Consider the following 26536-nt stretch of genomic DNA (forward strand, 5'->3'; position numbering starts at 1 on the left):
TTACATGCTATCTTATTCCATTGTTGTATTATGCTGTGCAAAGTTTTCCTTGCAAGCCTCTTCCTGTGATGGCTAGGGTGGTCATTTGTCCTGCCTTGCAGAGGAAAGTCTTCTGTTTGAAAGCATCTCTGTCTGAAAGACTCTCCTCCAGCCAAGTGTTGTGTAAAGATAAAGGGGTAGTTTCCAACTAAGTTCTGTTCAGAGCAGACCCACTGAATTAATGAATCCAAGTTAGTTATGGCCATTTGTTTTGATGGATTATATCCAACATTAGTCCTACTCAGAGTAGGCCCATTGAAGTTAATATATGTGACCAACTTCTGTCCATTACTTCCAGTCTGCTCTGACTAGGGCTTAGTTGGATACAACTCAATGAGTCTACCCTGAGTAGCACCATCACTGGATATAATCCAGAATCTTTCAGCCATAAAATGCTTGGGTAGGCAAGAATGTTTTTTTCAGCTTCTCCTGAATGTCAGTGATGAACAGAAAGGTCATTCCAGTAATAAGGAATTATCCTTATGAAGACCCTGTCATGGGTGAATACCAACCTGGCAGTCCCCAGTGGTGTCACTGCCAATAGGACCTTCCCTGCCAATTGTGGGGCCTGAGATAGTTAATACTGGAGAAGGTATTCTTTTAGGTTTTGGGTCCCAATACCATTTAAGGCTTTGTGTGCTATTTCTAACACACTGAACTGAGCCAAAGTAGCTAATTGATAGCCACTTCTGATGAAAAGCATTACATAAACACACTAAATAAATGGATAAAGCATTAATAATTATGTTGTTGTTACTGTATTCATTTATACACTGCTTAATGCCAAAATAGGCTTCTTAGCAGTTTACAAAGTAAAAATATAATAATTACTGCCTCTTTCAGTTGCTCTGAAACTACCTAGAAGGAAGCAGGGGGATAAGGAAAAACTTCTGAAAGCTAAGATAAACAAGAAGGAAAAGAGCAAGAGGAGAGGAACATGAGATGGAGGGATGGGGCAGTTTCAGGAGTTGTTGTGGGCCACATGCCACCTACCTGTGACCTGGAGGACCAGAATCTTAGGTATATGTTTACGCCAGTCTTATATCTCCCAGAAGATTTTGCCACTGAAACAGTTTGTTAACTATGGACTAGTTCCATCACATAGCAAGGAACACGTCATAACCTTTTAAATATATTTCTGGAAGTTGGTGCAATTCTTGGAGGGCCTCCTGGCTGCTGATGGGTCATTTCCTGGCCCAGGGCCGCCATTTCTCTTGTTCCTCTGTGACTGCCACTGTCAGCTAACAGAGGTTTCACAGGCTTCAACTAATTGGTGCAATGTTGCCTCTGGGGTATTGCACCTAGGAGGTAGGAACAGGTAGAACTTGTTCACAGTCATATCCTGAATGCAAACAGAAAGATGTTCACAGTGTGAGGTCAGTGGTTGATAAAATGGACAGTGAAGGGATTAGTTCAGTTTACACTTTGAAGAGGACTGCTGTGTTGAGCATGGCGGAGTGCAGCTGCATTAAAGTTACAGCATTTCAGTTGCTGCTGTAGTCATTGGCAGCATTAGGTGTACCTCATCAGGGTGTTTGGCCTTTGCATCCTGTGGTTTTTCCAGTATTTTGTACTACAGAGTACAGTGCAATCACATCTTAGGTGCAATGAATTTCTGCGATTTCAACTTTGTGTGGTTGAAAGCTGTCCAATTAAACCCCCACAAAATAAGCTATCTGATTAAAACACTTGGATGCAAGGGTGAGAGCTTAAAAGCTCCTTTCGCACCAAGTTTTTCCAGCACAGGAAGAGCTTTGAATCTCTCCCCCTTGTTTACTGGGCTCAGGGATGCTCTTGCATTTAACCACCACAACAATCCTGTTAGGAGATAAGTTAGGCTGAGAGGCAGTGACTGGTCCAAGGTGAAAGCGTCATGGCCAAGTGTGGATTTGAACCCCGGTCTCCCAGGACCTAGTTCAATACTCTAACCACTGCACCTAACTGATGCTAGTTCAGTTAAAATGCCTATTGCCTGCTTGGAAAGGAAAATAGTTGTTGTCATCCATCTGGCTCGAGAGACAATGGAGTGTTCCTCCAAGGGTGAAGTCAAACTGCTGTATTAGCACCACCAAAGGGACCTCCCTGGGGCGCAAGCCTGAGCAGTGGGTATGGAGGTCCTCAGCTCACCTCTTGGCCTTGCTGATGTGGTCCAAATGAAAGCAGAGCAATACATCTGGTGCCACATTGGCTGCAGGAGTTGCCAGAAGGAGGTGTACAAAGCACCTTCCAATCATCTTAGGAACCCCTAAGGTTTACTCCTTAGCCCTTTCTTCTCCCGAAGACATTCCACAAAGCAGTGGAGGTTTAGAATCAGAGTTTTCTTTCTCCTGGATGGACTACCTTCCCAGGCTGATGAGCCCCATCTGCCCCTCATTTCCTTCTACAGCACATGCAGAAACCGCCTTCTTGACTGCTAGACCACCTCTTGGTTTTCATCTGCTCAATCCGCTGCAGCCTGTCTTTGCATGCAGGGGAAGTCTGTAACTCACCTGGGGTCGGAGAGCCATCTGCTTCCCTCACTTTGTTTAGCTGGCCACTTGAAGCCATTCCTGGGGTGTGTCTGCTGCCACATGCTAACAGGACAGCTTCTAGGAGCCACAGGTGAGCGCTGAGTGCAGGGCAGGGACCAAAGAAGGAGCATAACTGACCCCCACCAGAGATACTACCCCTCCCCCAACACTCCAAAGGGAAATAGTAAATAAGTAAGTAATATATTGAAAGGGGCAGGAAGAAGGACTTGGGACTATCATGCGTATGATGATATGCCTTTCGTGCTCTATCAGTGGCATAGTAATGCCAAATGAGACACAGAATTGTTGGGACTTTTCAGCCCTTCCTTACCCTGTGTGTTAGATTGCTGGATTCCCCTGATAATTGAGAACCAGTTATCTTAAAGGGATGGGGGTAGGCAGCTTCAGATTTTGTGTGACAGGAGATAGCTGCTGCCCCACCATCTGGAGCCAAGTCATCAGTCCCACCTGCCAGTTAAAACAAACAAATAAGTAAATAAAGTGCAGGACCTCTGCATTTACAACTGCCTCCTGTCCACCAAGCTTTCAGCTGTTTGGGCTCCTGCTGCGATCTTGCCATCACAGATTGGCCAGGAGTTCCTGCCTTGCTTTAAAAAAATAAATAAAACAAAAAAGGACATTGACAAGGTTTTGCTTGCTGTAGCAGTTTGGCTGTCTTCCCCGCTGCACATCTTATGCAGTTACACTACCGCTCTGTGTGACTCTTCCTCTCTCTCATACTGCACTCGCTTTGGTCAGTGTTGGCTCTCAGTTTTGTTGGCTCCAAGTCTGCATCATGATTATCACGTTTGGCTCCAGTTTTCTTTCCTCCTTCCCCTCTCCCATTTCCTTGCTGGCCCACCTCTCCTCTTCTCTCCTTCTTTCCTCCCGGCTGATTTGCATGTTACAGTCAGCTGCTGATCAGTCTACTTAAGAGCTTGCATGAGTGGGCTGCTTGCATGAGCTGTACTGTGTGTGGGAGGAAAAGGAAGCTGAACCAGGGATTTCCATTTCCAAGTGCTCCCAACCCCACTATTCACAGAAGTCTGGTGTTGCACAATCACGCCTGTCTTGCATGTGTGTCTTTCATGTGGTGTGTAGTGGTTCAGAGTGTTGTACTAGGACCAGGGAATTTCAGGTTCAAATCCCTGCATAGCCAAGAACCTTACTGGGTAGTATGGGGCCAGTCTCAAACTCTCAGCCTAGCCTACGTCACAGGGTTGAAAGAAGAACTAATTAAAGGAGTAGTAAGATAAAAATTATAGGGTTGTACCCAACTAAATTCTGTTCAGACTCATTAAAGTTAATGTACCTAAGTTAGTAATATACATCAGTTTCAATGGGTATACTCTTGAGTAGGACTAACATTGGATACCACCCATAATTAAATATTGACCATTATAATATACAGTGGTACCTCGGGTTAAGAACTTAATTCGTTCTGGAGGTCCATGTTCTTAACCTGAGGTACCACTTTAGCTAATGGGGGCCTCCTCCTGCTGCCGCGCCGCCGGAGCATGATTTCTGTTCTCATCCTGAAGCAAAGTTCTTGACCTGAGGTACTGTTTTTGGGTTTGTGGAGTCTGTAACCTGAAGCGTCTGTAACTTGAGGCACCACTGTATATATAATAAATTCATGTCGACTGGAGTTTATGAGTTCACAAATGTATAGTTTATAAAATTCAGGGAATCCTCATTAAAACTTATGCATAAGTGGCAGTATACACTGGTGAGGCCATCCTGAATATCTAAGGAAGTCAATCCTGCTGCCTAGGCTAAGTGATCCAGTACCCAACTGGGAATAGGGCTGTGCAGCCAATGCAGGATTAACCCCTGTCCTCCCGCTTCTGCTGGGTGGAAATGGCTTGATGGGCCAAGAGTGGCCTGTGGACTAGAGGTTCCCCACCTCAAGTCTGTCTAGCAGTCCATTGTGGCTCCTGTAACAGGCAACCAAACACTCACACAAAGGTCTCTTCCTTTCCCATCATGTGCTGCCTTATCCGTTTTAATTGCAGGTGCCAGGGATTAAATTTATGAAATTTTCAGGCAAACTATGCATGGCCAATGGTCAGAGATGTCGGAGCTTGTCCTCCAACAGCATCTGGAGGAGCGCCAGGTTGGGGTAGAGGGCCATAATCTGTGTTACTGCTCCAATCAGAAAATGTGATTTTTAAAAAAATAAATAAATCAGGTAATTCTCTCCCAGAGAGGCCTGCCCTTCAGGAGATAGATGAAGTCCACTCTGATCAGTTCTTGAAGTTTTGGGTTGCTACTTGATTCTGCCCCCCCCCCTTTCTTTTCCCTTCTTATTCAAGTGTTTGCAGGTTTCTTTGCTGCCTCTTTCTTTAATTTGTAGTCTTTAAAATGATGTACTAACGTTAAGCTTGCCCTCCTTTTCGCGTGGCATTGGTTTTAACCTGGTCGGCCACTGCGGGTGACTCATGGAGCCAGAAGGGCAAGATGTAAAGCATTTTGGGCCCTCTAGAGTGTCAGTATTTTATTGGGTGGGGGGAATTCAACCACATATTGGTACGTTGGCTTTAGTGAAATTAAAGTGGATTCATTGCCATTCAGCAACAAATCCACTTTTTAAAAAAGGAGCAGGTGTGTGTGTGCGCGCGCTTGCGCGCTTTGGAAAGTGACAGAGAAATGCACTGAATAGCATGGAATGAATGAATGACTAGCATGAAGACATTTAACCCTCCCGCCTAAGCAAAGCAGGATGAATTGCAGGATGTGTGCTGCTTGTAAACAAATCAGAGTGGATGCTCAATTAAGATCTGCCACATAAGTGTTGCAGAAGCAAATCAAGTGACTGCTGAAAAAAATAGATTATCTGGCAGAGCCCCTAAACAAATGTCCTCAGCTCTATTTTGATCATGGGATAAGCCCAAGGTTCCTCACTGTCTTTTTGAAAGATTCTTACAAGAGAATACTTTTAACTCGACTTGGCTACTCTCCTTTAAAATTCTCTATTTGAGGGTTAGAAAGTTTTTGCCATTTGTAGCTTGAGAGAGACACCTGCTGTTCATTCCTCGTGTACAACTTTCTTCTTCCTCTCCCCCGTCCCCACTTTTTAAATGTTGTATATTTATGTATATTCATGTGTGCCTGTGTGTGTTTATCCCTAGGGTGCTCGAGGTCCTGATGGACTAGTGGGTGAACCAGGGCCGCAAGGTGCTAAGGTGAGCCCCCCACCAGCTCCAGAGAATGTTAATTGTGGCTAGATTATTTTGGGGCATTGCACTGTGTCCATTGCACTATGGGAAACTAAGGAGCTGGCGTTCCTGACCCTGCACTCTGTGAATGTTTCGTAGCCTTGCAAGGCAGATGCTGAACCAGGTTTAGTTGGATTTGTGTGACCCTTTCAGTTTGTGATGAAGATTAAGACGTGTATGGTCTCAAGCATATGTTGAAGTTCTGCCCACTACTTTTAATGGTTCCTTAGTGGTGAAATAAACATAGTTTACACGTGCTCAAAAACACTCTCTTCTGTTTGTTATTTCTCATTACTGTTTGCCAAAGTGCATAATTACCTGGTTTGGAATATGGATTTTTCTGGCCCTTAATGTTAAGAAGCATTATTAATTGAGCGTCATTTCTCAGAGAAGTTCTTTTCTGGCCCTTGTATTCATGACCCTAGAAATGTTTATTTTTTTTCAGTGAAATTCTGGCCACTTTACCGTAGCTCAGGCAGGCAAGCTTTTTCTAATAGTCTTCCAAGAAAGAGTTCAAATACCAACCCGGTTCAGAATAAGACTGAAGGGAGTTCACCAATCACCACTTCAAATATGCCAGAGCATATTCTGATTTTCATGTTATTTATTAATTACAGCCCGCCTTTCCTCCAAGCAGCTCAAGTTACAATATTCACCCCCTCTCCATTTTATTTTCATAATGATCCTGTGAGAGACAGCTATTGGGTCAAGCTCATCCAGGGAGTGGGATTTGAAGCCTCTACTCCCTTGTCCTAGTCTGACACTCCAGCTGCTGACTCACATATATATGTGTGGAGTTATATTTTGGGCAATGAATGTAAGTTCATCATCATCATCATCATTACATTTTAATAGCAAGAAGAAAAGCAAAGAAAGAAAAAAAGCCACAGAGAAAAATGCTCACACCATCAGTTCACTTTAAGGATGCAGTAATCATCTTCACAGGGACGCGGGTGGCGCTGTGGGTTAAACCACAGAGCCTAGGACTTGCCGATCAGAAGGTCGGCGTTTCGAATCCCCGTGACGGGGTGAGTTCCCATTGCTTGGTCCCAGCTCCGGCCAACCTAGCAGTTCGAAAGCACGTCAAAGTGCAAGTAGATAAATAGGTACCGCTCCGGTGGGAAGGTAAACAGCATTTCCGTGCACTGCTGTGGTTCGCCAGAAGCGGCTTAGTCAAGCTGGCCACATGACCCGGAAGCTGTATGCCGGCTCCCTCGGCCAATAAAGCAAGATGAGCGCCGCAACCCCAGAGTCGGCCATGACTGGACCTAATGGTTAGGGGTCCCTTTACCTTTAATCATCTTCACATCCCCCTTAAATTAAGTACATTGGTCAATATAAATAATCCAGATGTCCTAATAGATATCCACTGATGCTTCTGGGAAATACGTTCAAATGTAGCAAGGGTAGTGAGTTCCTCAAAGCATTGCATGCTCATCCTTCCAGGCTTGAAATATAAGCCTCTAAACAAGCACAAGTGTTCAGAAATTCTACTTCTGTTGTCCTGCCATTGATAGGAATACAAGTTGTGAATGGGCAAATGTATGATTATAAGTACATGCATACATACATAATTTTATTTGCATGCCTTTCCAGGGACTCGGCTATACAGCTGCAAATAAAGCGTTTTAAGTGTGTTTTAAGTTCAATATACAATGTGACACTAGATGGGGACGGTGAGTCTTATGGAAAATTCAATGTACAGTGGTACCTCTGGTTAAGTACTTAATTCGTTCCGGAGGTCCGTTCTTAAACTGAAACTGTTCTTAACCTGAAGCACCACTTTAGCTAACGGGGCCTCCTGCTGCCACTGCGCCGCCAGAACACAATTTCTGTTCTTATCCTGAAGCAAAGTTCTTAACCTGGAGCACTATTTCTGGGTTAGCGGAGTCTGTAACCTGAAGCGTATGTAACCTGAGGTGCCACTGTATTTTTAAAAATGCTTTTTAAAAAAGCATTTTCAGAATGGTTTTTATATGTGTGTAGATTCCACCCAAGATTCAAACCATGCCCAATGTGGCTTGCAAGATGGGAAAAAAATACACAACTTCAACGTAACAAAAGTAGTCATAGACAATAAATAAAACATTCAAAAAATACACAACCAAATCACACTATTTCAACATAAATCACAAGATCTAAAATAAAGATACAAAAAAGCCCCATGCATCAACAATACCCCTTCCACCCACCCCTGCACAAGAGGCTGTTCATCAGCCTCAGCTTCTGCAGCTGGAGTCAGTCAGGGTCCCACACTCCCAGGCCAGATGTGGAAAGGTACGAAAGGCAATGAGCAAGTCTTCCAAGAGTCACAGCCCAGATGGTCTCCTTGCATGGGACTGGTAAAACATAATAATAATAATAATAATAATAATAATAATAATAATAATAATAATAATAATAACAACAACAACAACAACAACAACAACAACAACAACAACAACAACTATTATTATTATTATTATTATTATTATTATTATTATTATTATTATTATTAATACCCCACCCATCTGGCTGAGTTTCCCCAGCCAATCTGGGTGGCTCCCAATCGAGTGTTAAAAACAATACAGCATTAAATATTAAAAACTTTCCTAAACAGGGCTGCCCTCAGATGTCTTTTAAAGATAGGATAGCTGCTTATCTCCTTCACATCTGAAGGGAGGGCATTCCACAGGGCGGGCGCCACTACCGAGAAGGCCCTCTGTCTGGTTCCCTGTAACCTCACTTCTCCCAATGAGGGAACCGCCAGAAGGCCCTCAGTGCTGGATCTCAGTGTCCGGGCTGAACGATGGGGGTGGAGACGGTCCTTCAGGTATACTGGACCGAGGCCGTTTATATCTAGAACCCACAGACAAGCAACCTATTGTTGGCTGAAAGCTGAGGTTTTAAATTGGGTCAGAACTTTAGAATATTCATGCTAGCTCATCTGCTGAACAGGGGAGTCTCCCAGGCTGGCAGAAGCATTGCTGTCAATCTCCATGTTTGACTTTGAAGCTTTCAGGGTTTGGCCTCCTTTCCAGAGCTAAATCAAGTTAAATATCAGGGTGAAGGGTCAAAAGACAAAAAAGTGGTGTTTCCCCCAGGATTTTTCCATCCCCTTCCCATTCTGATGTTTAACTCACACCTTTTCTGCACTGTGTTTTTACAGTCTTGACTAGGATGGGGAAGAAATTTGATTCTGTCTGCATTTAAGAGGCAAACGTACCTCATCATCTTTATTTAGACTTCATCTGAATTCAGTATATACCTTACTTATTTGCATAGATATGATCTCTGTGAATTCATGGTGGCTAAAATATTGCCAAAGCAACCAAAGGCAAAGCCTTTTTATTTTGGAGTCAACAGAATGCTCACACATGGCTAAAAATAATCCATCTGTGCAGAAAGTCAGAACATTTCTTATCATGAGAGAGCTTTCAAAGGGCTCTTGGAAACCAGGACTCTTGATATAATACCCTGAAGGTTTGCAGAGTTTGGCTCTGGCAGCACACAGCAGGGCAGGATTTTTCAAAGCCACATCAGAGCCCTCTTCCACCCCACTGGGAACCAATTGGCCCAATCCTCAGGTGTAGCTAAAGGCTCCTCATTCACACTTCCAGTCGCCCCACCATTTTCTCCTGGGAAAACTCACTGTTTACCTCTGGATTGAAGCAAACGTCAATCAGGATTTCTCCAGATTGGTGTTTGCTCCAATTTGGCCTTAAAGAGCAGGTTTCCCAGGGGAAAGCAAGAGGGCAAAGGCAAAACCACTTGGGCCCAAGCAGAAAACCACTTGGACCTGTGCTTTCTAAGCAAGGGGCAAGTGGAGGTGTGGATGAGCCTTAAGTCAAAGCATTTTTTCCCTTGCTTACCTATGCTGCCAATTCCTCCCCCTTCTTCAGTTGATTCCCTGTTTTAGGCAGTAAGCCTCGTGGGGGCAAGGACCTCTCCTATCTGTTCTTTTGTAAGGTACCATGCACATAAAGATACAGTGGTGCCCCGCAAGACAAAAAGAGTTTTCCGTTTTGGAGGTGCTTCGCTAGACGAATTTCCTATGGGCTTGCTTCACAAGATGACAATGTCTTGCGAGTTCCTGCAGGTTTTTTTCCCCTTTTCCCCCCTTTTTCTAAGCCGCTAAGCCGCTTATCAGCTGATCCGATCAGCCGATAAGCCGCTAATAGCGCTAATAGCGCTAATCCACTAATCTGTCAATGGGCTTGCTTCGCAAGACGAAAAAACCGCTAGACGAAGAGAATCACAGAACGGATTCTTTTCGTCTTGCGAGGCACCACTGTAAAGGTAAAGGACCCCTGACCATTAGGTCCAGTCATGGCCGACTCTGGGGTTGTGGCGCTCATCTCGTTTTATTGGCCGAGGGAGCCGGCGTACAGCTTCCAGGTCATGTGGACAGCATGACTAAGCCGCTTCTGGCGAACCAGAACAGCGCATGGAAATGCCGTTTACCTTCCCGCCGGAGTGGTATCTATTTATCTACTTGCACTTTGACGTGCTTTTGAACTGCTAGGTTGGCAGGAGCAGAGACCAAGCGACGGGAGCTCACCCCGTCGTGGGGGTGCGAACCGCTGACCTTCTGATCAGCAAGCCCAATATCATACTTGTTGTGGTAAGGAAAGTGATGGGATAATTCCTTTGGAAACTATGAGATAACCCACAGTGCCATCTGTGTCCCATGCGCATAGATGGCACTATATACCTGTAAGATTTTCTCACTCCAACTGATCACTGTGTTCTTCAGGTGAGGACCTCCTGCAAATGCCATCTTATCAGCTGGTCTGTTCCACAGAATATAGGAATCAGGCATCTATCTTTTAGAGTTCCCTTAAATATTAGATGCTCAGAGACTTCGTGTTGCCTGCGAAAGACCTTCCTCCTCCAACAAGCCTGTTAAGGAGAGATATTTCCCAGTCCACATCTGTGTTTCCTGCCCTGGGCTCCTTCAGGAGCAAGGATGGGAGAGAATAACAGTAATAATAAAAATAATATTAATAAACTTCCTTTCTTCCTTCTAACAGGGCCTTCCAGGACATTCAGGGAAACAGGGACCAGATGGGCAACAGGTAAGTCAGTTAAACTTTGAAGTGTCTGAAAGAGAGGTGCACATTAATTCCATTCTGCAAAATTGAATTTGGGCTGTTTTTAACTCAGATCTAGTTTTAGTAGGACTCCCTGAACTATATTATGGCTAAAAAAGAAAATGAACAATAGCAACAAAATGATTCCCCCATCCCCATGCTCCACCCTCCCTTCCCCAGAACCTAACAACAGTTTATGGGCCACAGTGCAATGCAGATCTGAGTCTGTTGAATTTTGTGTGCATAAATGCATAGGCACATTTTAGCAGAGTGGCCTTGCCACAGTAGAACTGCACTCCCCCTGATTGGGCCAGATGCACCATCTTCTCTGTAGGATCATAGAAGAAAATGATCCGGCCAGTTTTCAACATAAACTAGCTGTGCACAGGGCTCTTTAACTGACAACAGTGACATCACAAACCCACTTTTCCCAGTGCTGCTTTCCAAAACACAGACTAGGGTTTTACTGTGGGGGTGGAGTGAATAATGTACTGTGAAACACTCTTTTAATTGGACAAACTTGTAAGGAGCTTGAGGGCAGGATGCAAAGAGGCAGACAGCTTGCCAGAACTCTGGATTGGGACTGCGAAGGAGGAAAGCAGCCCTAGATTTGGAGACAAACACATGTTATTTGGGGCACTTTCAGACGATTGCTATTTTCAAGTGGGATCGAAACACATACTGGCAAATTCAGGTAACACTACTAAGGCTGGTTGGATGGGTCTTGGGCAACAAGCCCACCTCCCCCCCCCCCAATATCATACTTGTTGTGGTAAGGAAAGTGATGGGATAATTCCTTTGGAAACTATGAGATAACAATTGCTTGCATTGTAGTTCATTGCATTTTTTGCCTAACCTTCCTGAAAAAAAATATCAGGATGAATGCTCAATAAATGGATCTTTTGGAAGCTACTGTAAAGAGTGAACTGTGGGGTGGGAGCCAAGCTTCCCCCACAAAAGAGTGAGGAAACGCACTGACTACTGTTACCTATCTATGCACACATTACCTATCCTAGGTAAGGTACCCATGCCAGTAACAAGAAACTGATATGTAAATGGTTCTCTCCTTAAGTTTATACATAGGAGAAAGAACAGGCAATTCTTTCCTAAAGGATTCATACTAGTTATTTTATCCCCCCTCCCCCCCCAAAAAAACCACAACAGGAGGTTAACCACAAGCCTATTTATATCATAGAGGATCCTTCTCTCAACAGGCTTCTCAGCAAACTGTAGCACAAGATGGACTTAAGACAAAAATGTGTGCAGGCTCTGGGAGGCAGGGGAGTGTGTGAAATACAGGCCCCAGACACAAATTCACCTCTGGAAAAATTAAGATGGCAAGTGGCCCGAGTCTCACCAGCAATGTGCTTAGCACCATTCCCAGCCACTCTCTAAGGCAGCCTTCATTGATCTGGTGCTTTCCAGCTGTTTTGGACTACAACTCCCATCCGTTCCAGCCAACAACACTGGGGGTGATGGGAGTTGTAGTCCGCAACAGCTAGAGGGCATCATATTGGTGAAGATTGTGGTTAGCAAATGGTGTAGTTTTTGCTTTGCTTTGCTTTGCTTTGCTTTGCTTTGCTTTGCTTTTCAAAAATGGTTAAAACGGAGGAAGGACCAGCCTTCAACACAGGAATTCTGGAACCTGTAGTGCTCCATGTATTGCTGGACTGTAACTCCCCTTACCACTGTCCCATGACCTACATTGGTTGGGGCTGGTGGGAGCTGGAGTCTAGCAATATCTGGAGGGCCACAGATTCCCCAAGTCCTTCTCTGAACAGCCACCCCACCTGGATTGTCCCTGAAGTGTAGTAAGCACCCTTTATCTTCCACTATGCTTTTGCTGCCAGCTTACCAAGGCATGTTTTTGTTTGGATTCATACTCATAACTGTAACTGTGTTTTCAGGGAAAGATAGGAGAGACTGGTGAGATGGGATCTCGTGGCTTCCCTGTAAGTTCATGCTGCATCCTGTTTTATAGCAAACTTGTGTTTCTTTACTTAATAATTTTATCTGTTTATTTTGAGATGCACAACAAGCATCTCAGCAATGTATGGAAAGTAAAGTGTAAGAGCTGAAGTACAAACAACATAATAAGCATTATATATACTGACTCTGTGACAGTCTCAAGGCTTATGAGCATGGCTTCTCGAGGCATTATCTTAATGCCCAGGCAGATTCATATAAAGGACTAAAACTGCAATACCTGGAGGACCGCCTCTCTCTAGATGAACCAACTGGATGCTAAATAAATAAAAAAAATCCTTCCAGTAGCACCTTAGAGACCAACTAAGTTTGTTATTGGTATGAGCTTTCGTGTATCTGAAGAAGTGTGCATGCACACAAAAGCTCATACCAATAACAAACTTAGTTGGTCTCTAAGGTGCTACAGGAAGGATTTTTTTTAATTTTGTTTTAACTATGGCAGACCAACATGGCTACCTACCTGTATCTACAACTGGGTCCTGCAATCATCATCTGAGGCCCATCTTTGTGTTCCTCCTCCACAAGAGGTCTGGAGGGAGGCAACATGAGAAGGGGCCTTTTCTGCAGTGGCTCCAATTTGGAGAATGCTGTCCCCTGGGAAGATCACCTGGCACCTTCTCCCTACATCTTTAGGCCCCAGGCAAAAATGTTCCTCTGTATCCAGGCCTCTGGTTGACTAGCATGTCATTGGTTCGTTTTTGTTTTTATTACGTATTTTGTGTTTTCATTTTGTGTTTTTATGTTGTGAACCACCCTGTGATAATACAAGATCACGTTCTATTCCCTTCTGTCATTCCCTCATTTTTGCCCAAAGTCAGTAAGTTTCAACATACCCGCTGTTTCACAAATTAATCTTAACACAACCATTCTTTAGCAGGTGGATGCTTACAATTATATGCCCAGGACCATTGATGCCAATACACAATGCATAATTAATTATGTAAATTTGTTGCTGCAAGAAGTGGTGGTGGTTGCTGGCTTAGGTAGCTTTAAAAGGGACTGCTGGTCGTGATTATTGCGTTTGTATTTATTCTTGTTCATTGTAAAATTCACTGCCTCTTGTTCAACGAATTGTCCCAGGGTGGGTTACATAAACATACTACATATATATATTAGCCTGGAGAAGACAAGACTGAGAGGTGGTATGATAGCCATCTTCTAATACCTGAAGGGCTGCCAGATGGAGGATGAGAGCCAGTATTCATTACAATGGTTAGAGCGCTGGACTAGGACCTGGGGGATCAAGGGTTCAAATTCCCACTCAACCATGAAGCTCACTGGGTGACCTTGGGCCAACCACTGTCTCTCAGCTTAACCTACCTCTCAGGGTTGTTGTGAAGATAAAATGGGGAGGATGAGACATATGTACCCCACCTTGAGCTCCTGGGAGGAAAGGTGGGGTATAAATTGAATAGGATAATAATAATAATAATAATAATAATAATAATAATAATAATAATAATAATAATAATAATAATAATTTTTATTTATACCCTGCCCTCCCTGGGCAGAGCCGGGCTCAGGGCAGCTAACACGAATAAAATCACAGTAAAAACATAATGGGGGGAAAGGGGGGGACAACCAATTTAAAATACAGGTTAAAATGCAATTTAAAATGCAGCCTCATTTTAAAGTAGCCAATAAATCAAGACCATAAGGGGAAGGAAACATAAGGGTCAGACCTAGTCTAAACCAAAGGCCAGGCGGATCAGCTCTGTCTTGCAGGCCCTGTGGAAAGATGTCCAGTTCCACAGGCCCCTAGTCCCTTGTGACAGAGCGTTCCACCACGTCGGTGCCAGTGCTGAAAAGGCCCTGGCCCTAGTTGAAACTAATCTAACCTCCTTGGGGCTCAGGACCTCTAAAGTATTGTTATTTGTAGACCTTAAGGTCCTCTGCGGGGCATACCAGGAGAGGCGGTCCCATAGGTATGAGGGTCCTAGGCCGCATAGGGCTTTAAAGGTCAAAACCAGCACCTTAAACCTGACCCTGTCCTCCACTGGGAGCCAGTGCAGCTGGAAAAGCACTGGATGAATGTGATCCCGCGGCAAGGACCCCATAAGGAGCCTCGCCATGCCATTCTGCACCCGCTGGAGTTTCTGGGTCAGCTTCAAGGGCAGCCCCGCATAGAGCAAGTTACAATAATCAAGCCTGGAGCAAGCTTGTTTTTCTGCTTCTGCAGAGGATGGTGCCCAAGCCAATGGATTCCAAATTACAAAAAAAAGAAGATTCTGATTAAACATTAGGAATAACTTTCTGACGGAAAGAGCTGTTTGACAGTGGAACAGACTCCCAAGGGCGTGATGGACTTTCCTTTCTTGGAGGTTTTTAAGCAGAGGTTGGAGGGCCATCTTTCAGGGATGCTTTAGATGAGATTCCTGCATTGCAGGGCGTTGGACTAGATGGCCCTTGGCGTCCCTTCCAACCCTACAGTCCTATCATGCTATTAAAATACAGAACCTGAAATCACAGTAATAGAAGAATGAAAGCAGCAGCACCTCTGTTTAAATATAGACGCTCTGGGTTCAGAGGCAATGTAACACTTGCTGGTACGCCAGGAGAGGGCTGGTGTGACCTGATTGTGAGCTTCCCAGATGCATCTGGGATGTGGTAAACATAGACCATGGAGAAGGTTTGTTTTCTGTTGCTCCATAAGGTGGGAGCAGAATCAGCGACTGATTACAAGAAAGGTTATTTCAGCTAAACATTAGGAAGAACTTCCTGATGGTACAAGCTGTTTGACAGTGAAACACTTCCTTGGAAGATGATGGATTCTCCTTCATTAGAGATTTCTAAACAGGGGCTGGATCTCCCCACCCCAATCAAGAACATTTCATGTATTAGTAGGAAATAAGGAGTAGGTGACCTTCCGGGATCCCTACCAACCTTAGTAAATCTGTCTAGATAGACTTTTGGCCTGACCTTGCAACCACTAGAGGCGAGGAATATTTGTGGGCCTTACTGTCCTTGGACTCTCATCAACTCCAGCCAGCATGGCCAAAGGTCAGGGATGACATGGTTGCTGTCTAACAGCATCTGGAGGGCCACAGGTTCCCCTGCACTAGGGGATTATGAGTTGATGTTGGTTTTGTTTTTTCCTAAATGTGCCCTGATAGAATATCTAACAGGTTAAATTAAATGTCTTCATTGGTCATACCATTTCTCTGGAATTGGGTCAGTTGCCATCCCAGAGAGTGAGGCACTAGGTCATTTCTCCTTCCTAGTTCTGAATCACCTTCTTGCTCCTTTTATGAAGTATTTGCAAGGTGCTAATGAGTGGCTAAGAGGTGTGAAAATCCGCACTTCAACCTCGAACTCTGAACTTTTTGTTGTCCTGCTTTATTCCAGGGTATCCAAGGACCTTCTGGACCCCAAGGAGCTAAAGGGCCTCCAGGAGACCCGGCAAGTACCCACCACAGCCCCCTCATCCCAGGCAACAACAAATCTAAACTTTCTTTCTAATGGGAGACAAGCTCCAGCAGGCTGCTTCTAGGGAGAGAGTTCCATAATAGCAGAGCCACCAACACAATGCTCTCCTCCTGAATAGAGCATCCATGATCAAAGGCAGCCTACCTCTGAATACCAGTTGCTGGGACATGGGGAAGGGAGATGAATGATTCAATAATTCTGTGAAACAGTTGAGAGGACTTTACCTTCAGCTTGTGGGGAACTTAACACTGGACCAGATGAACCTTTGATCTAATCCAGCAGAGATCTTCTGACTGTTCTTAGACATTAGACAGGCATTCCCAAATCCATAACAAAATGCAGCCAAAATGCAGTGGTACCTTCGTTCTCAAACTTAGTCCATTCCGGAAGTCCATTCCAGAACCAAAGCTTTCCCAATCCAAGGCACACTTTCCCATAGAAAGTAATGCAAAACGGATTAATCTGTTCCCGACTTTTAAAAACAACCCCTAAAACAGCAATTTAACATGAATTTTACTATCTAACGAGACTATTGATCCATAAAATGAAAGCAATAATCAATGTACAGTGGTACCTCAGGTTAAGTACTTAATTCATTCCAGAGGTCCGTTCTTAACCTGAAACTGTTCTTAACCTGAAGCACCACTTTAGCTAATGCGGCCTCCCGCTGCCACTTCGCCGCTGCTGCGCAATTTCTGTTCTCATCCTGAAGCAAAGTTCTTAACCTGAGGTACTATTTCTGGGTTAGTGGAGTCTGTAACCTGAAGCGTATGTAACCCGAGGTATCACTGTACTGTACTATAAAATAAATAAGACAATATTGTAGATGATAAAAATTAAAATTAAAAAAAATCTTACCTGCACTGATGATAGTTATTGTTTGGATGGGGGGCTTTTATCCATTTCTGCAGTCACACAGTCAATCAATCAATCAATCATAAAATGAAAAACAAGCCACAGACACAAAAATGAAAAAGCCACACAAACGAAAATGTAAAAATAGCAAAAGCTAAAGCACCAACTATCACCTCAGAACACTGCAATCAGAGATGGAAGACTTTCATTATGATGGGGAGGCGGGACTTAAATTTGCTGCTTAAGGGGGAAAACGGGAGGGGAAAAACCTTAATTACTATATGGGGGGGCTTAAATTTGCAGCTTAAGTGTTAAATGGGAGGGGGAAAGCCTTAATTACTACGTGGGGGACTCAAATTTGCTGCGCAACAGTAAAAACAGAAGCTCAGGAGCACGTTCGGCTTCTGGGGCAAGGTTGGAAAACCAGAACACCTACTTCGGGGTTTGCAGCGTTCAGGTTCCGAGTTGTTCAGGAACTAAGCTGTTGGAAAACCGAGGTACCACTGTAGACAAATCAGTGTAGGAGAGGTGGCTATTAATCATGGTAGCTAAACAGAACCTCCATATTCAGAGGCAATCTACCCCGGCAATACTAGTTACTGGAAGGGCAGTGGTTGTGGGGGGGGTGCATGCCCTGTTTACAAGCATTGCAGGGAGCACTGGCTGCCCATTGTTGGGAGCAGGGTGCTTATTTACTCTATGTGGCCCTTTATTTTGATCCAGCAGGACGCTTTCCATGCATTCTTAACAATATGCATCTTTATTTCAGGGACCTCAGGGAGCTCAAGGTCCACCTGGGCCTTTGGGAGAAATTGGACATAAGGTAGAGAATAATCTCCCCCTCTCTCAGACCCACCTCTTTAATCTTTGCAGAAGTCCATTCATGTCCTCTCATTCACCAGGGTGTTTGATAATTGCAGGAAGAAACTTGCTGGGTATGGGAGAAGAACTGCATTTCCCATGAATAGACTTTATTGGTATTTATTCCTGGGAAAACACAATGGAGCCATTGGCTGGGAAAAATCTCATTTGGATCCTCCATGGTGATAGTTCTGCCTGCAATATATTTCAGTCAGTAAATAAATAAGTTTATTTTTCTAGCCAAAGGCCATGACTAGTTTGCAGCTATAATATGAATAAAATAATGTAGAACATGCACCTGTGATATTAACCAACATCTGTAAAGTAAGAAAAAGAAGATACAAGAGACACCACCGAGGTTAAATCCAGCTTAATTCAACATTTAAAATCACCAAAGTACACCATATTAATTGCCTGACAAGACTAGATATTTTCTCAAGTGAACTCCATTAAACTGATGGTACAATGATGGAGGAGGGAAAAGTGGACTTTCCAATGACAGGACTAAAAATGTACATGGCTGGTAGGAAACAGTGAGTTCAAACAGGTTATCTGTGGGTAATCATTGAGTAATTTATAATTGCATTTTCATTTGCTATACACATGTGTTCTCCATTTGTTGACAATGACCTTTTACTTTTTTCTTCCTCCCCACTCTACCAGGGACCTCCTGGCCTGGCAGGGCAGCGTGGACTTCCAGGTGAAACAGGCATGAAGGTAAATGGGGGCGGCAGGGGAACACACACCTCTATATGTAATGTTCGATCAGAGGGGTAATTGTGGCTTTTATTTCTGTTATGTCTTGGTGTCAAAGAGCGTTCAGGTCAGTAAATCATACAGTTCAAAGTTGGAGTAGACTATTGGAAAAAAACACGATCTGCACAGGAACGTCATACCTGTAGAGCATAGCAGCTCATCTCTGGCAAATCTTGACCCCAGTAGCAGAGACTGAAGGTCCCTGCCTTCCCACAGTTCCCTCCTCTCCAGGGTTCCCCCAAAGCAATCTGAGACTGCATCTGTGTGAAACTAACCTCTCTTCTGCCCTCTTTATGCCTCTCCTGGTTCTGGGAGATGTGGGAGGGGAGCTTGTCACACCTGGAGGAGGAAACACTTGTGCCTCTTCAGCAGCCTCACTCATCTCTGCCTCTAGGCCTCTGCCTCTTCTGATTCTGTCCCTGATTCTGAACTTCTCTGAGCCACAGACTCTATCTGCTCACTAAGCACTGTTACCTCTTCGCTTCTGACACCTCATCTTTCCAGTCTTCTCCCTCTGACCACTGCTCATTGTCTCACCACCAGTCGCTGTGCTGTGCACTTTCTTCCCTTGGTGGTTCCCCAGCTGGTTCTTGCCACCATTCCTCTGCATCCATGACATCTGGGCTGTTTTTGACAAGATGGATGAAGGCAAAGGTGGGGGTAGGCCAGTTGTAGGCAGCAAGGTGGACATGGCAAAAGTCTGGTTCTCAATCTGAGTTGGTCCAAACTAAGGGCCTCTCCAGACTGGTGTTTTGTTGCAGGTATATTCTACATGTTCTTGACACAGTAAGAGGACATTCGTGGTGGATTTTTTCTGCTTTATTAGTTCTGTGCTGGTTTCCCAGCACTACCACATTCTTGCTTTTGCACCATGGCCCTTCCCCAACACAGAACATTTGTGGTATAAAAGGTTAACAAAGTCTGTTACTATTGTTGTTGTTTTGTTGCTGCTGTTGTTGTTAATAGTTTAACTGAACAACATAAAAATAAAAGGAATAATAATAATAATAATAATAATAATAATAATAATAATAATAATAATAATAATAATAATAATTTATTTGTACCCCGCCCGTCTGGCTGGGTTTCCCCAGCCACTCTGGGCAGCTTCCAACAAAATATTAAAATACAGTAATGCATCAAACATTAAAAGCTTTCCTAAACAGGGCTGCCTTCAGATGTCTTCTAAAAGTCTGTTGTTGTTGTTCTCTTTGACATCTGCTGGGAGGGCGTTCCACAGGGCGGGTGCCACTACCAAGAAGGCCCTCTGCCTGGTTCCCTGTAACTTAGCTTCTCACAGTGAGGGAATCACCAGAAGGCCCTCGGTGCTGGGCCTCAGTGTCCGGGTAGGTGGGGGTGGAGACAGTCCTTCAGATATACTGGATTGAGGCCGTTTAGGGCTTTAAAGGTCAGCAGCAACACTTTGAATTGTGCTCGGAAGTGTACTGGGAGCCAATGTAGGTCTTTCAAGACCGGTGTTATGTGGTCTTGGTGGCCATTCCCAGTCACCAGTCTAGCTGCCGCATTCTGTATTAATTGTAGTTTCCAGGTCACCTTCAAAGGTAGCCCCACGTAGAGCACATTGCAGTAGTCCAAGCGGGCGATAAGCAGGACATGCACCACTCTGGCAAGTCAGTGCATGGGCAGGTAGGGTCTCAGCCTGCGTACCAGATAGAGCTGGTAGACAGCTGCCCTGGACACAGAATTGACCTGTGTCTCCATGGACAGCTGTGAATCCAAAATGACTCCCAGGCTGTGCACCTGGTCCTTCAGGGGCATGGTTACCCCATTCAGGACCAAGGAGTCCTCCACACCTGCCTACCCCCTGTCACCCAAAAACAGTGCTTCTGTCTTGTCAGATTCAGCCTCAATCTGTTAGCCGCCATCCACCCTCCAACCGCCTCCAGACACTCACACAGGACCTTCACTGCCTTCACTGGTTCTGATTTGAAAGAGAGGTAGAGCTGGGTATACTATATCGTTATAAGAGTTAAGAATTACAATTCCATTTATAGCCTGCCCTCCATGAATTTCTCCAATCCTCTTCTAAAGTCATCTGGGCTGTCCATCACTGATGGGTGTCCATCACTGCTTCCTGGGGGAGGAAGTGCCATAGTTTGATTATGCGCTGGGTGAAGAAGGACTATCTTCTGTCCTTCTGCCACAGGATGCCAAATGAATGGCTTTCACCGTACCACAGATGTTAGCAGTTTAAATTATCTCCCCCCATCCCATCCTGGGCTTTTAAAAGAAGAACAGCCCCCCTTTTTATTTCTTGTCAGCTGATTAAGGTTCTTGCCCTTGTTGCTGAAGAGCTTGTATCACTTATATGGTGGAGAACTTACTTTGCTTTCAGTGCAGTTCCCTTTATTGCTTGTGTCCCCCCTTCTCACCCCATGGCTATGTTTGCCTTGGCAAACCTTCTAAAGGCAGCAGCAGAGCTACTGTTTCTTTGGACCTCTCCCCCTCTGCTCCCCCCAGGGTCTGTCTAAGATTTCAGCTCTGCGGTCTCTGCCTGCCACTTGGCAACCTTCTTAACCTTTCCCTGGAACAAAAGCTCCCATTTATGTTTCTTGATCTGCAGCCTTTCCCATCGGCTAGCCTATCAGGGAGCAAGGTCCTGTTGTGAGCAGGAAAGGAGAAATGGACAGTCGTATCCGCTGGAAGGGACTCTCTGCTCAGTTCGGTTAAAAGAATACTGGCGTGATTGTCACAAGTGTGTGATTATTTGTGCTACTGCTTGTCTTTGATTCCTTGGGCTACAACAAAACAAATCCACTTTAAAAAACCTGGACTTTTTGTAGTTTAGAAAATGGTTGAAAGGTATGTGAGGAACAAATGGCTATGGGAAGATGTGTGTTCACTGCAGTTGCGTAAGGCAGTCTCTTTCCAGTTTGGGGTCCAATTGGGGCCAGATCACTCTGTGCCCAACCCAGTCTATGTCCTGAATGCAAGCAGGGGCTTTGCACTAATGAGAGGTGCAGGATCCAACCTCTGTTCATCCCTTGTGCAAACAAATCAGAATGAGTGGTCAATACATAGGTTTTCTGCAGGGGCCCTTGGAGAATATCCCTTCACTGAAAAATTGTGTATTTAAAAAGCCTTTGAGGCCAGTGAGCATCATGACCCCACATGTGGCAACAACTTCTGCAACTGCATTATGCATTGTGTGAAGTATTACACCCCCTCTTTCTCCATGTCAGATTAGGACCAAGGAGCCCATAAAGCCCTCTGGGGGACCTTGAGCAAGCCAGTCACTGCCTCTGTGTTAGCCTAACCTGTCTCACAGAGTTGTGAGCATAAAATGGGTCAGGGGGACAGGGGAGAACCATGTACACTACCTTGAGCTCCATAGAGGAAAGGCTGGGGTCTAAATGTAGTGAGTAAATGAATAAATACATTGTTTTCTTGCATTTGACTTCAGTTCTTGCATTCTGAGCGATCAAATAAACTCCTGGTTTGCTTTCTTCACACTGGTGTTATCAAGTGTCAAGGTTGCATGTGAATTATTCAAGATATTAGCTTTCTCGGAGTCAAATCTTATCAGTTTTTGCTCCTCCAGCATCCCTCAGATTCCAGCTTGTGAGTAACCAGGTATACCCAAGCTCTGCCCTCACCCAGGTCACTGGGCTCCACCCCTTGTTTCCTGGACTCTGCTCCCTCAGACTTAAAGCTCTGAAACCCTGAGAACCTTGCAGCGTTGCTTCGTGCAGTTTTCTAATGTAATAATAAGCTGATTTCAAAATTTGCCTCCCCATCCTTCCCTCTTTGCCCCATTAGGGTGATCTTGGACCTCTTGGGATTCCAGGAGAACAAGGCCTCATTGGCCAACGGGTAAGTAGAAGTACCATTTCTATGAAGGGCCTACTTGCAGTTCAAACAAAATATGAACCGTAGTGCTGGGCTGAATTGCCCTCCCATTTTGCAGCCCTGAGGTTTGGAGACCAGGTTTCCCAAAGGTTCTCCTACACCTGTATCTACCTGTTTGCACTTTGCAATCTGCTTAGGTGATAGTATTATTCCCTTGGTGAGCTCAAAACATGTCTTGAGCTGTTACCAGTCCACGTTGACAATGCTGAGCTAGATGGGCTCGGCGTGTTACCTTGAGCAGGGGTCTACTCTTAGCTGCTGGATGCCCAGACAGGGACGTGGTCCAAATGGGCACAGCTGCAGCTATAGAAAGCAGAATTGTGTCTGGAGGAGCCAGAGGAAGGGGTTCATGGACAGGTACATTTGAGGATCAAGTTCTAGCAAAGGCAAAGCAAGATACCAAGAGTCTGTTACTGCCACCTTTTGCTCCAGGTTGCTCTATCACAGGGCAGTTGTTGAGACCAACAGATGAGGACCCAGTGAGCGAAGGGAGGAAGAGTTAGGAAACTTCTTTATCCTGAGTCAAACTATTGGTCTACCTAGCTCAGTATTGTCTTTATTGACTGGTATTGACTTCCATGGGTTTCAGAGGGGACATTCCCAGCCCCACCTGGAGATGCCAGGGTTTGAACCTGAGACTTTCTGCTTGCAAAGGTTTTGTTCTACCACTGAGTCACAACCTTTACCAAGATGGAGATTAAAGGCTTATCCATGCTTACCTTTCCTTCATGCTTTCCAGACATGGTCTGCATTTAAAGCTCCGTGCCCAAACACCTCCCCCCCCCCCCATTTTTCTCTGCTCTGGAGTTTCCCTTGCAAAAACCCACAATTTACAGCACATTGTGGAAAACCCGAATTGAAGTTTGAGCACTAAAGAGTGGGTTTTCACAGTGAAAGCTCCAGGGTGTGAAAAAAAGAACACTCAGACATGGACCTGTACCTGGAAGGTGTGTGGGGGTAAGCCCTAAAATGAGCTGGTGGTCAGGTTTCACTTGGGACTGTGCCTACAATTAGGGAGAGGGAGGTGACTGCTTCAAGCAAAATAAGGTGGTGGATGCTATACAATGTGCCAAACAGGTGCTCAAGGACAGAGTGGTTTGGGCTCTGCACCCCGTAAGCTAGCCTGGTGATGATCTGTGATGGTTGTAAGTGCTGACAACTTTCCTATGTTTCTTTCGTAGGGCGATCTGGGCCTTGAAGGTGACAGTGGCCCTCTAGGGCCAGATGGGCTAAAGGTAACAATTTTGAGATTTTTCCTCAAGAAAGGCCCTGCTTGGCTGAATCTTGATTTACCCAAATCTTCTTTCTCTTGCATGAGCCTGAAATCACTCCCGCCTTACACAGTTGAAGCCTCAGGAATGTATATCCTTTCCTTTTTGTTATTTTCCCACTGGACTCCATAACTGTATGAGCTCAAGTACTTCCATTCCTGGAAAACTCTGCCGAAAAAATCTCCAGCAGCTTATTGTGTCAATCCAGCAATATGATTTGCTGCTCTTCACTGCTGCCATCTCTCATGAACGTCTGAGCCAGACAATCTCTTCTTACAAGATAATCCCTTATTTTAACCTCTTGCTGTGTCTCCGCCCCCCTGCAGGCTTATTGAATGGTTCCTTTCCTGCCCTCAGCTAAATGATCTGGCTGCTTTTCTCTGCTCAGATGTTCCTTGCATGTGGCAGAGTGAAGTGGGGTGGTTAAGAGAACGGATCCACTGGATGCAGCAAATGGATAAAATCATTTGTAAATACTCCCTGCAAATAGAAAATTAGTGTCTCATGGAGACAGAGGGTTGTATCCACCAAACTTATTTCCTGAGTGAAACGATTCCTGCTTATGCTGCAAAGCTTCCTTTCTCTCTCTTATTCCTCCGCGCTCCCCCCCCCCACCTCCCCCAAATCTGCTCTGGGGTTTCCCCTCAACCTTCTGGAGCAGATTAGGAAGAGTATGTGGGGTGCACAGGGGGAAAAAGAGGGAGTGGTAGTTCCAGTGCACATGCGAAAGTAGGTCTGCTTGCTCAGTGAATTTGCTGGATTCGTCCCTTAAATTCATTCCCTTCTGTGTGGGTTTGCTACTTTCAGGGAGCTTATCCATTCTGTCACTTCGGGCTCATCCAGACTTCCTTTTGCACTGCCCTTTCCAGGCACAAATCCACACTTTCCAAGTCCGTTTCTGAACAGGGTTCTTTTTCTGTCTTCCCACCACTCTGTCCCCAAAAAACTAGCCGTTTATCACTAAATCAGAACAAATGGCTGTCAGGTTTTCTGTGGATTGCTGTTTGTCCTGATTCAGCGGTGAACAGTGAGTTTTTCCAGGGGAAACGGTAGGACTAAAAAAAAACCCAACTGTATGGAGACAGACCTAGGGCTCATCCATGTTTCCATGTGCCCCACACTTTCCCCCAGGAAAACCCACAGTGTAGCGCTGAATCAGAGCAAATGTCAATAGGTAATTTGATATAAATTTGCTCTGGGAACCTAGGATGAAAGTTCTGCATGAATGTTGTGAGATGACAGCTTGGCCGCTGCCTCTTTCAAATAGGGCCATTAGATCAATCTTGTAAAGAAGCCCACAAAGGTTACTAGCTAGCCCCCCTCTCCCAATATATTAGCCTGCTAAAAGGCTAGTAGCCTGCATTTCCATACTGGCCACAGAGAATGGGGATGCCACACCCTGAAGCATGAAAAGCAAGCTACTAGCCATTTAGCAGGCTCATAAAAACGATTGACTTCTACCAAACTGGCTGGTGGAAAAGGAATGGATCGTTCCAGCCAGCCATACTCACCTTCTGGCTGTGTTTTCATGCTGATTGTGGAGTATTAGGTCTTCATTCCTGAGCAAGTAGCACAAGAAACTAAAAAGCTGGTGATGGAGGAATGTCCTTTTTCTGCCATCCATTTTCTGAATGGGGGATAGAGAAGGGTGTGTGAGCATATCTATAAACTAGCCTACTAAAATTTACATGGATGGCCCCACCCATTTTTGCCTCTGGCCCTCCCCACCACTGGCATGTGGCCCCTGGATGGTTGCCTGGAATGGAATGCAGCCCTTTTTCTGAAAAAGACTCCCTATCCCCGCCATTCAAGTCTGCCAGGAACTGCATCCCTCTCTTGGCTGATGAAGAAAGATGCAGCATTAATGAAATTTCCCTGCTGGTATCTTCATTCACTTCCCCCTCTGCTTTATAAATTTGTAACAGTCAAATGTGAATTGGACATAGAGCTGGCAGACCATGTTCTCAAAGGAGTGCTGGGATCTGGTGCTGTGGTTTATTAGCAATAACAAGTATGTGTAAATAATGAAGTACTTGTAGACTGCATAGAGCAATAATTGCCACTGTAAATCCCTGAGAAGGATGTAAGCCCATTGCACAGATGAAGCACAGAAGAGCCTGCAGCTTGCCTAAAATCTTCCTGGTGTATGTGTGGCTGATGTGGGATCCAAACTTGGGTTTCTCAGTGCTAAGTCCAGCCCTTCCCTTACCGTAACACACTTTTATTAGGGGGCATAAGAGCATGCATCCTGTTTCCAACAGAATTCAGTCATGTACTCCCAAGAAGAAACCTAGCAGAGCATGAAGACAGGGCAACAGCCTTTGCTTGCTGTTTGGGACGCGTGTGGCGCTGTGGGTTAAACCACAGAGCCTAGGACTTGCTGATCAGAAGGTTGGTGGCTCAAATCCCCGCGATGGGGTGAGCTCCCGTTGCTCGGTCCCTGCTCCTGCCAACCTAGCAGTTCGAAAGCACTTCAAAGTGCAAGTAGATAAATAGGTACCACTCCAGCGGGAAGGTAAATGGTGTTTCCATGCTTCTCTGGTTTGCCAGAAGTGGCTTAGTCATGCTGGCCACATGACCTGGAAGCTGTACACCGGGTCCCTCAGCCAATAAAGAGAGATGGGCGCTGCAACCCCAGAGTCGGCCACGACTGGACTTAATGGTCAGGGGTC

General features: G+C 45.0%; 1 protein-coding gene across 5 annotated transcripts in view; it reads left to right on the top strand.

Moving 5' to 3' along the window:
• The window catches only part of COL27A1 (collagen type XXVII alpha 1 chain), a 255431-nt gene that overhangs the window by 166347 nt on the left and 62548 nt on the right, over window positions 1–26536 (top strand). For all 5 annotated transcript variants that reach the window (XM_081179610.1, XM_081179608.1, XM_081179609.1 and 2 more), the window contains 8 exons: window positions 5681–5734; window positions 10780–10824; window positions 12747–12791; window positions 16171–16224; window positions 17876–17929; window positions 18631–18684; window positions 22504–22557; window positions 23775–23828. In XM_081179610.1, the coding sequence (XP_081035736.1) occupies window positions 5681–5734; window positions 10780–10824; window positions 12747–12791; window positions 16171–16224; window positions 17876–17929; window positions 18631–18684; window positions 22504–22557; window positions 23775–23828 (414 nt within the window). The remainder of the gene's footprint in view (window positions 1–5680; window positions 5735–10779; window positions 10825–12746; window positions 12792–16170; window positions 16225–17875; window positions 17930–18630; window positions 18685–22503; window positions 22558–23774; window positions 23829–26536) is intronic.

This window comes from Podarcis bocagei, assembly GCF_964188305.1.
Source record: "Podarcis bocagei genome assembly, chromosome: Z".
Lineage (NCBI taxonomy): Eukaryota > Metazoa > Chordata > Lepidosauria > Squamata > Lacertidae > Podarcis > Podarcis bocagei.